This window comes from Sarcophilus harrisii, chromosome 1 (genome assembly GCF_902635505.1).
Source record: "Sarcophilus harrisii chromosome 1, mSarHar1.11, whole genome shotgun sequence".
Lineage (NCBI taxonomy): Eukaryota > Metazoa > Chordata > Mammalia > Dasyuromorphia > Dasyuridae > Sarcophilus > Sarcophilus harrisii.
In genome coordinates, this window is record NC_045426.1 from 419,069,874 (window position 1) to 419,087,284 (window position 17,411).

The following is a 17,411-nucleotide window of genomic DNA, read 5'->3' on the forward strand; positions in this document are numbered from 1 at the left end:
AATTGTTTCTTGGGAGTCTGATTAGTATAGCACTAAATAAATAGATTAGTTTAGGTAGTATTGTCATCTTTATTATATTTGCTTGACCTATCTAAGAGCATTTAATATTTTTCTAATTGCTTAGATCTGACTTTATTTGTAAGGAAAGTGTTTTGTAGGTTTGCTCATATCGTTCCTGACTTTCCCTTGGCAGATAGATTCTCAAATATTTTATATTATGGACAGTTATTTTAAATGTAATTTCTCTTTATACCTCTTGCTGTTGGATTTTGTTAGTGATGTATAAAAATGCCAATGATTTATGTGGATTTATTTTGTATCCTGCAACTTTGCTAAAGGTGTGGATTATTTCTAATAGCTTTTTAGTAGAATCTCTAGGGTTCTTTAAGTATACCATAATATCATGTGCAAAGATTGATAATTTGGTTTCCTCATTACCTACTCTAATTCCTTTAATCTCTTTTTCATCTCTTATTGCTGAAGCTAGTGTTTCTAACACAATATTGAATAGTAATGGTGATAGTGGGCAACATTATTTCACTCCTAATTTTATTGGAAATGGTTCCAGTTTATCCCCATTACATATGATACTTACTGATGGTTTTAAATAAATGCTACTAACTATTTTAAGGAAAAGTCTGTTTGTTCCTATACTATTCTTTAGTGCTATTAATAGAAATGGATGTTAAATTTTATCTATTTTTTTTGTTAATTTGGTTATTGATATAGTCAATTATGCTAATAGTTTTTCTAATATTGAACCAGCCTTGCATTTCTGGTATAAATCCTACTTGGTTATGGTGTATTATGCTGGAGATAATTTTCTGTAATCTTTTTGCTAATATTTTATTTAAGATTTTTGTATCGATGTTCATTAGAAAGACTGGCCTATAATTTTCTTTATTGTTTTCATTCTACCTGGTTTAAGTATCAGTACCATGGCTGTGTCATAAAAGGAAGAACTCCTTCACTCCCTAATTTTTCCAAAAAGTTTATATAGCATTGGAGTTAATTGTTCTTTAAATGTGTGGTAGAATTCATATGTAAATCCATTTGGTCCCGGGGATTTTTTCTTAGGGAGTTGATTAATAGCTTGTTCTATTTCTTTTTCCTAAATGAGACTATTTAACCAATTTACTTCTTCCTCTGTTAATCTGAGCAACCTGTATTTTTGAAGGTATTCATCTGTTTCATTTAAATTATCAAATTTATTGGCATAAAGTTGGGTATAAAGAGCAAAAGTATTGCTCTCATTTCCTCTTCCATGGTGGAAAGTTCTCTCTTTTTGTTTTTAGGACTAACAATTTGATTTTCCTCTTTCCTTTTTGTAATCAAATCTACCAAGGGTGTATCTATTTTGTTGGGTTTTTTTCATAAAACCAACCCTTACATTTATTTATTAATTCAATAGTTTTTATTTACTTTCAATTTTATTAATTTCTCCTTTTATTTTTTAGAATTTCAAGTTTAGTATTTGATTGGGGGTTTTAATTTGCTCTTTTTCTAGCTTATTTTAGATGCAAACCTAATTCATTGATTTTTTTCTTTGTCTATTTTATGCAAGTAAGCTTCTAAAGATGTAAATTTCCCTTTATCACTGCCTTGGCTGTATCCCACACATTTTGGTATGACGTCTCATTATTGTCATTCTCTACAGAAATTATTAATTGTGTCTATTATTTGCTGTTTCAACCATTTATTCTTTAGGATGAGATTATTTAGTTTCTAATTACTTTTTGGTCTATTTTCCCCTGGCTTTTTATTGAATGTAGTTTTATTGCATCCTGATCTGAAAAAAAAAAATGTATTTACTGTTTCTGTCTTTCTGCATTTGAATTTGAGGTCTTTGTATCCTAATATATGGTCAATTTTTCTATAGGTTCCATGAATTGCCAGGAAAGTGTACTCCTTTCTGTCTCCATTCAAATCTGTCAGTGTTCTATTTACTTCTTTAATTTCTTCCTTATTTATTTTATGGTTTGATTTATCTAGTTCTGAGAGTACAAGGTTGAGATCTCCCACTATTATACTTTTGCTTTCTATTTCTCCTTGTAGTTCTCTTAATTTCTCCTTTAGGAATTTAGATACTATACCACTTGGTGCATATATGTTTATTATTGATAGTGCTTCATTATCTATGCTATTCTTCAGTAAGATATAGTGCCCTTCCTTATCTCTTTTAATTAGATCAGTTTTTGCTTTTACTTAATCTGAAATCAGAATGGCTACTCCTGCTTTTTTTTTATATCACCTGAAACATAGTAGATTTTGCTCCAATCTTTTACCTTTACTGTGAAGGTTTTCTGGAGGCAGCCTTAATCTCAGTTGAAATAAATAATTACTCCAAAATGCAGCCAGCTGGTAAAAATGCAAACGTTTATTTCTCCTTCCAAATTAGCCCGGTTAGTTCAGAGACCTATCTCTCTGCTTGAGCTCTTGCAGCTTTGTCCTTGGCTTCTACCTCTGCTTTCTTCAGCCTCCAGCCAGCACCAAATTGGAAGATGCAATTAATCTCTCTTGCCTCGAAGATAGGGCTTGTAGGATTTCTTCCAGAGTGTCCCGTCTCTGAACCCCATTGATGTTCCGGAGAAATTCCCCCAAAAACTCTCTTGAGTTGCTCACTGGAACTGTATTTATGCTACTTCTCTGAGAGTGGGATTGTGGGATATCTCCCAGCATGCTCTCTGAAATCTCCCAGACGTGTGAACTCCATTGAGTAAGATACTTATGAGCTCTCTAAAGGTGTGAACACAAGCATTGTTTCTATCAGTATTAGCAACTTATCACCTTGTAAGGATTCACTCTAAGGTGTGAACCAATAAACACTGTATCAATTCTATTGAGTTAACACCAGAATTCTGACATCACCCTTGAGTTTTCACCTTGTTTCAAGTTGAGTTGACACAAGGATTCCAACACTTTACTCTGCATGTATCTTCCTGCTTCCGGTGTGTTTCTTGTAAACAACGTATTGTAGGATTCTGGCTTTTAATCCAGTCTGCCATCTGCCTCTGCTTTATGGAGAAGTTTACTCCATTCACATTTATGGTTAAAACTATTAATTCTGTATTTCCTGCCATCTTATTATCCCCAAATTATGCTTTTCTCTTTCCTTCTCTTTTTACTTCCCTCCCCAGTATTAAACTTAAGAGCACTACTTGCCTCACACAGACCTACCCCTTTAGAATTCCTCCCTCCTCCTTAAAGTCCCTCCCCTTTTCTTAAACCTTTCCCTTATTATTTCTGTATCTCCTTCTATTTAGCCTACCCCTTCCCTTTACCCTTTTCCCCTCCCACTTTTCAATGAGGTGGGAGAAGTTTCTATGTAAACCAAATATGTCTATGATTTTCTCTTTGAGTCAAATCTGATGAGAGTAAGATTCACATTATGTTCATCCCCCTCTCTTCTTTCCCTCAGATACAATAGGTTTCCTTTGCTTCTTCATGAGATGTGATTCAAGCCTTAAGTGAGTTTTGGACATGGACCAAAATCTATGAATTATAGGAAATGAATTAAGACCTGAACCTAATAGTCTTAACCTCCCCAAAGATTTAGCTGGCACAAAATGGGGATTGAATTAAGCCTCATATTTTGGAGAGTAATTTTGCCTTTTGAAATAAATAGTCCTCTCAAAATGTAATAGGACTGTTACTGGACAAATAAAGTTGAAGTCCAGGGACCATCCTAAACTGAAAAGAATTGCTTGGGGGGAAGAGGCTGGAGCCAGTGGCAAAGAGCCTCTCCCAGTTCCTCTAAAGAGTATCAGAGAGCCTTGAGGAAGAGGTTGAAATAACATATCTGGACTTTTAGGCAATGATGGCCAAGATCAGCAATGTTACAAATATAAAACTCTTTGATAACCTTAAAAATAATATTTATTGTTATTAAAGGAAATCTGAATATATATCTTGAAGAGAGAAAAACTGTCTTGTGACACTCCCTTATGCAAAGCTTCTTTGAAGAATATGTCTGCTTAAACTACAAATATTTTTTAAATTACAAAAATGAATTTAAAAACTTTTAGATTATCAAAATTGTATTTGTTTTCGATTTCAAAACTTGCCCTATGCCCTTAAGTCATTATCTAACATATCTAAGATAGTGGACATGAGAAGGCAATCTATATTAAATCACATTGCTATGGGGAGAACAATCTTCAGAAAACATCTAGTCAAATTCTTTCATTGAGCAGTTGAAAAGAAAACATCTTGTGTGTGTTAAGCAAAGTTCCCAAAGTCAAACATAGGAATGCAACTCTGGAATTATACTCAAACTCATATTCTATAATTCTAGAATCAGTATTTTACCCCATTGTGCTGCTTAGCTATAGTTACTTTAATCTGAAATGTAGGCAATAACATCTAAAGAGATCATTTGGGACTAAGTGTAATAATGTATCTGAACCAATTTAAGCTTTTCAGAAGAAATTATTAGAATTTCTAATTTTATAATCTTGTAAATCAAATTTACAAAGTAATCTAATAAAAATGCTTATGTGAACATCAAAATATTTAATATATTATGGAGCAGTTCTTTATTTTTAAAGAATGCCTTTCTAAATTTAGTGCTATTTATTAGAAAATGAATCAACAATCTAAATAAATATTGAAGATTTTTTCAAGATGTTTTAATGATGGTGCAGAAAAAAAATGATTACCATTTATTTTTATCAATGACATGATCTTTGTGTGATCAAATATACCCCAAAACACAGAGTCTAGTCCTAATAGATACATTCAAGTGAAGAGCTAAGTATTGTGTGGTGGATATGAGTAGCTGACAACTAAAGTTTCGGTTTAATAACATTCAAATAAGCTCAGTTTGATGGGATTTTGTTCAATTCTCTGTTTTTCTCTTGTGGTATAATTGAGACTGTTTCATATTAAAATTTAAATAAACAATTAAAACTTGTTAAGGAAAAAATGCATACCAAGCTTATGTGTACATTACAAATTGAACATTTTAGGGAAAAAATTGTTGAATATACATTTACATAAATACATTATGATAAATAATGCATTTGACAGAACATTTAATTTTCCAGCAATGGTTTTAGGGTCATATTGATGACATATGCTGATATTAAGATAAATTTAAGATATCGTTTAAGAATCTTGTTTTAAGTTGATTTTTTCTGAATTTGTCACCAAAATTTAGATTGTATTTTGACTGGGAGCCTCCTTTTATGTAGTTCTTTATCATTTATGAAGCATATTAAAATACACAATCTGTTTTCCCCCCTCCCCAAATACTTTTTGAGATAGGTAATTCAAGTTTTATTAGACCTGCATTTCAGAAGAAAAAAGTGACTCAGAAAGAAGAAATACCTTGCCCACATACATAGCAGAACTATTAGTTAACATAGGGTTGATTGATTCCAAATGTGTTTTATTTCTCACCTCTTATACACAGAGTTGTTGTTAACAAAAGAGAAAGATTAGGAAGGGAATTTTCTATCATGGAGTTGAGGGGATTCTCTATCATACACATTCTTAATAGAGCAAATGCACAATATCCTAGTAGGTCTCACTTATAAGAATGCTTTCAATATTCTTAATGTATATTCTTTCACTTTATCCACAAAAACTCTTTGAAGTGTGTTATACAAGGAGAATAATTTCCATTTAATAGATGAGGAAGTCTAGAATTAAAACAGGTTTTACTTTTATATAGTCAAACATCTATGGTTATACAGGAAGTAAAAATGAAGGTTTCATTTTAAAATTTAATGTTTTTTCAAATATAATTTCATGCATAGAATATATATATATGTATATATATATATATATATATATATATATATATATATAATCTTCTAACAATATTGTCCCAAGTTTAGGCTATGTCTGAGAATAATGAGATGATACACTGAGAGTTTGTTTTAATGGGCTAGTGTAAGGAATAAATTTTAAGGGACTCTCATGTTCACATGGTACTTGGAATTTACCAGGCCAGACAATCTGAGTCTCAGAATTTTCTCCCTCAAATATACATTATCATCAAACATGATATATTTTTGAATATGTCTTTTGTTATATATTAACTATGGCCAATGCCATTTTTGCTAAAATGAAAGTCTTTTTCTTATCAATTAAGAATTATAAATATGATCACATGATATGAAAACATATCCAAATCTCATCTGATTTTAGTCTCAACATATAAAAAAGGGATAAAAGAGAATTAGAAAATATTTGTGTCTTAAGATAGGAAAGTATTATTGTATGAAAATTTTGGCTGTATAAAACAGTTATAACATCAATATAATTATATTATATATCTATCTCTGAATTATTACAAAAAATTTATTGATTTTTTTTTCTCTTTCTACAAAAGAAAGATAATGCTGTGTTTTTAAAGAATGAAATAAAAGATTTGAATTCCTGATAGATCATTCCTACCTCTTAACATTTTCAAATTTTGGCCTAATAATGAACTTTATGTCTGTTATTAAAAATCTTACCTAGTTAATTTTGAGATTCATTATCAAAGATAGTAAATCTAGATACACTTTGGAATATGTTTTGTCTTGTTATTGCTTATTTTGTATTATTATGATTTTTGTTATCAGAAAAATAGCAATCAAGTTGTGAACTAGAGTTGTTTCAATTTGAGGCAATGAAAGGAGTATTCATGATGATGATGATGGAATGATAAATTTTTTCTGCTCTCTTTTTAAAAACTTTAGTTCATGGGGCACTAGATAATACATTAAATACTATATTTACTTAACAAAGACAAAATGCAAGTCATATAGGAATGATTCTCTGATATAGTCTGTTAAAATCAACAGGCATTTTGAATAATTCAGAGCATAAAATGCAGTAGGCAATTTTAAATATATACAATAATACTTCAAAATATAATTTTAATTAATAAATGATTTAATTAATTAAGATTGCCTTAAACCCTTTTTATAAATGGGAATTTATTTTGATAAATTCCAGTATGTGAAATAACTATGAGGATGACCGGATGTCCCTTAACATGTAAGTACCCAGGAAATGAGACTATTATGTTATATACAAATTACTAATCTGCCTCAGTGGGAAGTTTCTCTACTAAACACCAATGATATCATAGGTCCAGACAAAAAAAAAATAAGTTTTAGAAAACATATGAAAAATAAAGATTATGATCTTCTATTTCTGTTAAGGTTTGTTAGATTAAATAATGGTTCTATTTTTGAGTTATCATAAATCCTTGTTAAGATGTGAATCAATGCTTTACAGTGAAATCATTTATTTGTTTTGTTCATTTTCTTATTAATTCATTCATTTATTTAAACAATGAAATATTTAAAGCTCCAATTGTTCTCTATAAACTTCAAGGGCACAGTATTTATTAACATTCAATTATTATTAATAACAATAATCATTATTATTATAATTAAATGAGATTAATTTGTATTTTTGGTATTAATGATTAGGCTTCAACATTGATTGAATGTGTGTTGATTGAACTGAATTGAATCACTGGACCTATTAATAATTCTGTCATAATTGAAACAGGCAAAGGTAAAATAACTAGCATGAATAGTGTATTATATTTGAAGAGCTGAGCTCAGAGCTTGGGGTGGTGCCAGGGAGGAATTGGAATGATTCTCCTCATTAATCTTGTCTATACTCTGGTACAATTTATAATACCTTCCAATTCCTCCTGAGTCTGAATGCTTCCCATTAGCCAATTTGGAATTTGGTAGCATGGTATAAATTGATAAAGAAGAGGAGCTGGTAAATTTAAAAGATAAGTTGATGAGAAGGCAGAAAATATATAAAGATTTATGGACTAACTCTGGCTGGAAAGAAGGATAAGGAATTTAGCCAAAATAGCTAAAGTACTTGTTCTCTTAATTCCTTTTACTTTTCAATTCAATACTAGTAAAATTGAAGGGTTTTTCATTTGTTTGTTTGTTTTTTTTAATTATCGAAGCAATTACATGACAGTGGCTGGAGTTAAACTTCTTTTAGACATGTTACTTATATGATTCCTGGAAAATTAATAAATATCTCCTAAGATTTAGTTTCCTCATTTATAAAAAACACTAATAATGACACCTTCTTCACTGAGTTGTTGGGAAATTCAAGTGAAATAACATGATATGTATAATATCTTGAAGCTTTCTTCCACTTATTTATGTATTCTACATAAACTTCGTTTTTCTTTAAAAACACAACAGAGAATCTACCTTAAAATAGTGTTGTTTCATGAAAGTATTTATAAAAAGACTTCAAATATATAAACTTCGAATATTCCTTACTCTGGGGGAATCGTGGAGGATTGTTGTTAACATCAGTCAAAGTGATATTCACTGTGGTTGTTCCTGATAATCCACCCATCTGGCCTCCCATATCTTTGGCCTGGATGACCACTTGATACTGTTCCCTGTTTTCTCTGCTCATATCTGGTAAAGCTGTTTTTATTATGCCTTTTGGAAAAAGGAGAGAGAAGTCATGTATTTTAATGGTAAGGTTTTAAAATGAATTTATACAGGTTATATTGAACAGATGTTAATCACAGCAAACAAAATTTAGGTATACTGAAACAAGCTTTTTAATTTATAGTCAATTTAATGTAATTGATAGAATAGAGAGTTTTCTAGCCCTGCCATTATTATGTATCATCTTTGCTCAATCAATTTAATTATCTTTTTTTTGATAACGAACATGGCTTTTCAGTCAATGAAAATCTTTCAGTTGAATGTTTCATTTTAGAAATTGTCACAACCTTCAGATTTTGTCTTTCTTAGATTATCTTCATGTTTTATTTATTTGAATGAAGCTGTATTGAACTTTTGGTTTCATGTTTAAATGCAAACACAAGAAATTAAAGCACAGAAGAATATCATTTTAAAAGTTATATACTTAAACAAAAGGAAGACTCCTCTTTGTGATACAGAAATGCTTTGAGTCATATAATCAATGATTTTTTGAACAAATATAAACTTATTATAGAATAAAATTATGAAAGACCTAGAGGCATTCATTTGACATCTGTTACTAAAAAAATTATATTAGTAGTAATGTTAAAATATTACTTTCTTACCAGATTCTGGGTCTATTGAAAAGTATGGTTGTCCTTGAAGTATGCTGTACACAATTTTGGCACTATTTCCATAGTTGGCGTCATCTGCATCTGTTGCCATAACTTGGATAACAGATGTACCTAAAGACAGATTGCCCCCACCATAGATATGCACATGAACACAAATGTGAAATAATGAATTGGAACATTTTTTGATGGTTTATGATTATATAAACATTAAATCAGGGAATCATGAAGTACTGACTTTGACAAATACTAGTATCCAGAGTAAAGGAAGTTCTTCTGTAAACTAATAAAAATATCAGTCTTCTCCCTCTTTTCCTGGCTATTTTTTATTAAATTAAACTGGTTAATTTTAATCTAGTTGTATCCATAAGTGTATATTAAGGACTCAATAAGATCTTACCATGTAGAAGGATATAATGTGATTTAATTCTACACATTGCTAATCTATTTGAAGTACTGTGAAGGGAAAAGATTTTGCCACTGAATATAATATGTGTGTAATTTTCAGATAATGTAATAATTGCTAACTGGATAATATTTAATGCTGGATATAATACTTATAGCCCTCCTGTTATTCCTTATTTCTATTATTTTAATCATCCTTCTTTGTATAACTTTAATCATCCTTTGTAAATAGGATGAGACATAAAAGGAACTCTACTTTTGTAATAAATCAAATAAAGCAGGACATGGAAAGAAAAGTTTTGATACATTTTTTTTTGTGCATGTGCCTATCATATTTATGCTACCATGCCATATTTATGTATATCTGTGTTCCAGCCCATGTAGAAAAAGCTAGATGTCACAGTGAATAGAGTGCTGTGCCTAAAGTCAGGAAGACCTCAGGTTAAACCTGCTTCAAACACTTAATAACTATATGGCCCTGAGCAAATCACATAATCTCTGTTTACCTCAATTTCCTCAACTTCAAAATTAGTATAACAATATCATATAGCAGATGCTTACTAAATGGTTTTTCTCTTCCCCCTTTTTACATAAATAAGCTTAGAGAAGCAGAGCAGGGTAATAAATAGAGCTTTGGACAAGGAAGCAAAAGGACTGAGTTTAAATATAAACTCATGATAAGTAATTTGTTCAAGGATAAGTCTTCTTATCTGTAAAATGAAAATAGAGCAGTATTAAACAGTGAATAGAAGTCTGACCATGGAACCAAGAATCAGTTCAAATCTTAATTCTTATGAATTCAGACTGTATAATCCTAAAAGACCATTTAAAGTATATGTAAAGTTAGAAGTAGTTTCTCAACTAAATCTACATTGATGAAAGTGCATTTTAAGTTTAAAAAAAATGGAAGTAATAATGTACCAAATTTGAAGGTATCTGTGAAAGTCATATAAGCCAATGTTTTCAAAGTGCTTTATAAGCCGGTACTATTATGTGAATGTTAACATGATGAAGAGGAGAGGGAAAGAGAGGGTAAAAGAGAGAGAGAGAGAGAGTGAAAGAGAAGAAACAGAAAGAAAAGGAAAAGAAGAGGGAAAGGAAGAGGGAGAGGGAGAAGTGACAGAAAGAGAGAGAGAGAGGATAGAAATGCCAGCTTTAATTTTGTGAATTTAACAATTCTTTATGTTTTATTTTCTATTATGAAAATAACCTGCTTTATTGTGTCTAAATGATGCCAGAATATGAAATAAAAGTTATAGAGTCATTTTACTCTTTTAGACTTGATCTACTACAACTCAGTAGCTATTGGCTATTGAATTAGCCATGTCACATTGAATTACAATGGTAGTTTTATTCTTTGTTGAACTCAGATTTCCAAAAAGAATGAAAACACCACTTTGACATTTCATTTATAAACACGTATGCAAATTCCAGTTGATTTCGAATATAATTTATTCTTACAGAAAAAAAGTTATTTTTAATTAAAATCAATTTCTGACTTTAGTGTGATGACCCTATGATATACATAATTGTATAGACAACTGTATTTCCCATCTCTTCTTTTATGTAATAACACATTTATGTAATATCTATCTTCTGATAAATGATCTATCTGTGAGATAAAGAAGAAATATTTTTGCTTATGCTACAAAGTAACTAAGGCAGAAAGGAAAAAAGCAATTCTCCCTGCATCAAGATTATGAATCATTTATGCAATAAGAGTTAACCATATCCTACATTGTATTTCAAACTCTATTCCCTAAATCACTTGTTGATATCTCTGGTGCATATTTGTCAGAATGGTAGTCTGACTGCCCCTTCAACAGAGATATTAAACATCACTTGAACACAACACTTATCAAGATTATACAAAACACAGAGCATAACTATATGAACAGCATATATTACGATACAGTTAACAATCTGACTTCAGTTCTTCTTTTATTGGACTTCTTTGACTTTCTTATTAGCCACAAGACTGACTTGTATGTATACAAAACTGCTTTGTGTGAAAATAATGTTTTAATAATAATTTCCAATGCAATTAATACTTTTATATTTTAAACATAGCAGTGGAAAAAGGAAGTCAGGAAAAACAACTTTGTGGAATAAAAATAATAATACTGCAAACCATTAATCCAAGTTCAAATAGAATAAATCATTTAATTTCTCAGACTATAAAGGAACAGAAACCAATGGAAGATGGAAGAAAATAATTCCTATCTGGAAGGGAATAGTAGTGATAGAAAATAGGATAGTCATGAAACATTTCGCCATATTATCTAAAATATGATGAAAAGCCTTAAATGTTAGGTATTATTGTGTTATAATGGAGAAGGCCCAGATAAGTTTCTTATGTTGTTGACAAAAAAATCTCCAAATCAAAACTATGTAACTCTTTGAGTCTTTGTGTGTTGTCTATACTATAAAAAATGCTGGTTAATTTTGATAACTTTAATATGTTGGAAGATAATGAGTAATGATTTTAAATGGCTTTAGCTTAAATAATTTCAGAAAAATTAATAAATTTTAATAATAAATAAAATAATAAATAAATTCTCTATATCAAAATTTTCATACTCTGCTTATACATTTAAAGATAGTTTTCTCATTCTTGAAAACATTCTATTTGGGAAACTGAAGCAAAATGAAAATTGAGTGGTCTAATCCCTAATTTGAATTGGCTATTTTAAAATCTATCTGTAATGATTTGGAAAATGAACAAGCTCCATGTTTTGTTGTAGGAAAATAATTGTTGCCCCTTACATTGAAAAATATATCTTTATGAATGTGACTTCATATACCAAATAGGGATCCCTTGTCAAAAGTATTATGGAGAACAGGGATATTCCTATAAAGTATATTTTCAGTTTTTTCTATGCATAATTTATTCAGTTTAATTCAATGATCAGTATTTGTTTATGTTGTAGCAAAAACTATTGCTGGGCCCTGGGGAAAACATAAAGATAAATATAGCATTATCTTTGCCCTCGGGGAACCTAAGTAAATCCATTTATTAAGCAATGTTATAATTTTTCTCAAAGAACAAAAAGAAAATACAGAATTATTTTTTACATTTTAGAGTAATTTATGAATCAGAAAGCAACCTTAAAAAATCTACATTTATGCACCAATAATAATTTATGCCAAGTTTTAGTAGAAAATATAAGGAAGATAGAACAGTTAATTTGGCATGTATGGCAACTATATCTGCAAAATTAGCATATATTTTAATAAGTGGAGAGTGGGCAATACTATTTAAGTTAAATATTTCTTCAAAATGTGACTTACCTAGTCTATTTTTCTTTTAAATAAAATAAAAAAACATTTCATCATGAAAGACAATTTTACTAATATCTTCAAAGATCAATAATACATAAATGAAAATGGTTAATGTAATTATTTGAAAATCCAGAAGGAATTCATTATTTTATTTTTATCGTAGGTAGCTATATTAGCCAAAATGCCCTCCTGTGTGTTAAAAAAAAAAACAATAATAAATACTATTACTAGTACTACCACCCACTACTACTACTACTGACCCTACTGCAGCAAGCTGAAAAGAAGTCTGGAAAGATTGCATTGGATTTAGTTTTAATATCATAGCTAAAACATAGCATTCTTAAAAGTATAGCATACATCCCTTCACACTATTTGAATATTATATATTAGCATATTGGTCCATGGAAATTATTTTTGGTCATATGGGCTCATGCATATGTTATAGGTATTATTATGAAAACAAATTTACATATTTCTCCTTATATTTTTAATAAAGTCATCTATTTGTAAACAAGAAATTCACAAAGCTAACCTTTGTCTAAGAAGCTTAAAAATTATTTCACATGCAAATGCCCCAGGAAGAAACACCTGTGAGTTTTGTGATCATAGATTTAGAGTCAAAAGGAACATAAACACGTATTTCAGCAGCCTCATTCCAAGAATAGCGATGTTAGGGATTGATAGTGAGCACAAGGTTGCCCTGGTAGTGAATGGAAGAAAAATGAATTTAATTCCAGACCTTCCAACTCCTAAGCCAAAACTTTTCAATAGAATAAAAGCTGGCTTTTTGGCTTTGAGATAGTCAAAATCCAGAGATCCAGAGATATGTCTCTGGATTTAAATCTTCACATTTTTAAAGTAAAGGGGTTAGAATGAATGATTTATAAAGAGTCTTTCCAGTATAAAATTAAGTTTTTGCCATATAAAAAAGGAGACTCATGGAACTTAGCTTACATGAGAAATAAAATTCAGGCAAAGTAAGTATTACATATAACATTTTACAGTAACAATAGAGTGAAAAGAGGGAGCTAAGCAAAGAAAAAGAGCATATACAGAAAAAAATCAAAACAATCTTTCAATTCACATAGCTTTCTAAATGTCACTACTGATTAATTTCAGCCTGATTTCACATGGAATTATAAATAATTAGGATAAAAAGTTTTTTTGGAGAACTACTAGAATATTCTCCATAATGCAAAAGGAAGAATCATACAGATAAATCAGTGTGGATTAACTTGACAAATGAATCCTTTATTATATAATATATGGGGTTTAATCCATTATTCAGCTTATATGTTATCTGTGAAAATGTATAAATGCATCATCTTATATTTCTATTAAAAAGAAAATTTCATAAGAATATGCAGGTTGGTGATAGGAAGGGAAATAAGAAAAACTAAATTTGTAATGAACTGAATGAATTATTCTCTTTTCTGATGAGAAAAAAAAAGACATAATTCCTATCTTAGAAAATTACTGTAGTTTTAGTCAAAAAGAGAAAAAAAAATTAACATTAGCCCTTTTTTTTTCCCAAAAAAACAATTATCTATTTCCAGATAAACAGATAAATCAAGATTAATGGTGAAATTTGGTCATTTTATTATTTTGTATTAACAGTTAACATTCATATACTACTTACTATATATCACGAAATAGGCTAAGCATTTTACAACAATTATCTCATTTGATACTGACAACAACTAAAGGAATAGGGGTTAATCTTATAATTTCCATTTGACAGATAGAATTGAAACAAAGGTTAAGTTACTTACTCAGCATCACATATGTAATCTATCTATTTTAATAGGTAAATTCATTTGGATTATAAATTGAACAAAGCAAAGCACATCATTAAAAACAACTAAATGTCAAGAAATAAAAACAAATATGAATCCAGAGGAAAGTCGCATGATTTTATGAGTGATATGCATCAGTTTTACTTGAGTAAAACTAGGTGATGGAATACTTTTTCAGTCATTTGCTCACTTGACCTTGGTTCTACCAACATTTCTGACATGGCAATCAAGATTCACAGAGAATCCTATATTTTGTAAAACATTTTCTTCAAAGCAATACTGTGCAGTAATATCACAAGTGTTACTGCTTATTCTCATTTTACAGATGAGAAAACAGGCTCAGGGAGGTTAATTGCCTACTGTCTATCTAGTAAATATGAATGTCAGGATTCAAATCAAGGCCTTTCCATGCTCAATATTCTTGCTACATTTATTATTAACCAGACCTGTGATTTCCTTGGCATATGGATCTCAAAATCAGGAAAATCACTTTGTCAGAGTATATTTGGCCTCCTGTCTGCAATTTAATGTCTTAACAGAAACATCTACAACACTGAGAAGTGATTTGCCTGTATCAGCATGTGGTTGCTCATTTACTGAGCTATACAAATCCTTATTTCTGTGAAAATCATTTGCTAATTACACATGACTATCTCTTTTACCTAGATGGGGATTTTTGTGGTGGGGGCTCATTTATACAGGTGGATATCCCAGCCTACATAGTGACATCGGCATTTCACAAGCAAACTTATGTCCAATGGTACTACTTCTTTGAAAAGGTTAATTTCTATCTTACTTAACTGTTTTTACAACTCTATGGGATATACCATGAGAAGGCCTTACAAAAATAAGAATAAGGGTTCTAACTAAAAAGACTAATTTTCATACCATGTCCTTGACAAATGTCTACCAGATAATAATTCAAGAGTCTCTATCCCAACTACTTGAAATGTTGTATGCCTTTGGTCAATATTAACATTTAAAAATCTTCTGTGATTCAGTATTAGAAATTTAGATCTAATATGAATTAAAGTGAATTACTATGTGCCAAAGTTAAGTATTTTTAAAGGGTAGTTTGGCATACTGGATGGGGTGTCAGGATGATTTCATATTTTCTATTTCTCCCTAACACATAAGTTCTGTGGACCCAAATAAATCGCTTAAACTCTCAGTCTCTTAAGAAATTCTCTAGCATTTTAGATTGCAAAGCAGTGACTGTTCTAACCTGATTAGGGGAATTTCCTCAGAGTAAATTCCCTGTCCTAATGAAATTACAGGTGCAAGTATCACACTATATTAGCCATAATGATAATATGATGATGATGATAACAATAATACTAAATGAGGAAAAGGAAGAGGAGAACTCCTTTCTTAGAGAATGGACATGGAAGAAATAATAAAAAAAATCAAACTGACAGATGTACCAAAAGAACTAGAACAACCATACAGTATTAGAAAAATTTAGAGGGAAATACTTAGAAGGTTTGGGAGAGCTATGTCATTTCTTAGCAGGCTATAAAAGGTAATCCTATTTAAGCTACCCCTAAATTTAAGGGGAGCTAGGTCACAAAAAAGAAGGAATCCCATAGCATTTGGTTGGAAATATGTTAATTTTGTTTTTACCAAAAGGTAAAACAATTTCTTTCTTTTTTTTCCCCTTTCAGGAACAATAATATATTCTCAAGCAATGAGTTTTAGGACATTTAAAATATTTTTTTAATTTCAACCACCTCTCAACCTCCAGATGAATAATAATTAGTACTTTAATTCTTGATTCTATTCAGAATCAATGAAGCAACCCCTGAAGCAACTTAAAAGGTATAGTTTCTTGACAATTATAACATCTAGAATCCTTTTGAAATTGTTAAGATATACCGCACAGGTTTTCTTTATTAGTTTAGAATGCTGTGCTATAATTAATTAGGACTATTTTCCTTGACTTTTTTTGTGATGTTGGAGAATTTTAACCATGGTACTACACAAAAAAACATTTGTCCATTTTTTTATTTTTCTTTTTAACATCTGTGTTCTTCCCATAGTTCTTTAGCTTTATATTAAAGAACTTTAGACTTTAGAATCTTGCAGTTTATTTACCACTCCAGAGCTATAAGGAAAACAATTTATTTCACATGGTAACTGTGAAAATTAAAGGAGACAAAGCATATTCATGCATATTAAAATGTGCAAAGTACCACACAAATGTAATGGGGTGTAATAGAAAAATAAGTCAACTATTTTTTCTCAAATATTCCCAGAATTTTATGAAGTTTTCTTTTCTATCCTCATTTCAATTTAATTCTCTTATGAACTAAAGCAATGAAAATATTATGTCAGATAGAACCTAGATTTTGTTATTTCTGAATTGTCATACATGCAAAATGTATTGATGATGATAGCATATGTGTATGTGTGTGTATGTCTATGATATATTACTTTCATATGTCAAGCACTATACTAAGCACTTTACAATTATTGTCCTATTTTAACATCATCAAAATCTAGTCTGGGAGGTAGCTGGTATTAATAACCCTATTTCACAAATGAGGTAACTCAGGCATGTGTAGATAAAGTGACTTTCCTAGGATCAAACACATAGTAAGTTTTTAAGGCAGGTTATTTAGACTTCAAGTTCAGTGCTCTATCCACCATACTCATTGAAATTACCAGATTTCATCATAGTTAGTTGTTGAAACAGCATTTTACAACAAATGTTGTAAGTGCTCATTGCCTTAAGGGGGAAAATTAAGGTAAGTTGAATTTAAACAAATAAGAAGGAACAATTAGATTGTGTTGTGGATAGAGCAGTGGCCCTGGAGTCAGGATGATCTGAATTTAAATCTGACCTCTAACACTTCTGCTACACAAAAGAAAAAACA

The 17,411-nt window shown here is 30.2% G+C and overlaps 1 protein-coding gene across 1 annotated transcript in view; it reads right to left on the minus strand.

The window, feature by feature from the left end:
• The window catches only part of CDH9 (cadherin 9), a 68,580-nt gene that overhangs the window by 50,627 nt on the left and 542 nt on the right, over positions 1 to 17,411 (minus strand). Inside the window, exons 2-3 of the mRNA XM_031946144.1 lie at positions 9,047 to 9,166; positions 8,262 to 8,429 (exon numbers count right to left, since the gene is read on the minus strand). Coding sequence (XP_031802004.1) covers positions 8,262 to 8,429; positions 9,047 to 9,166 — 288 coding nt within the window. The remainder of the gene's footprint in view (positions 1 to 8,261; positions 8,430 to 9,046; positions 9,167 to 17,411) is intronic.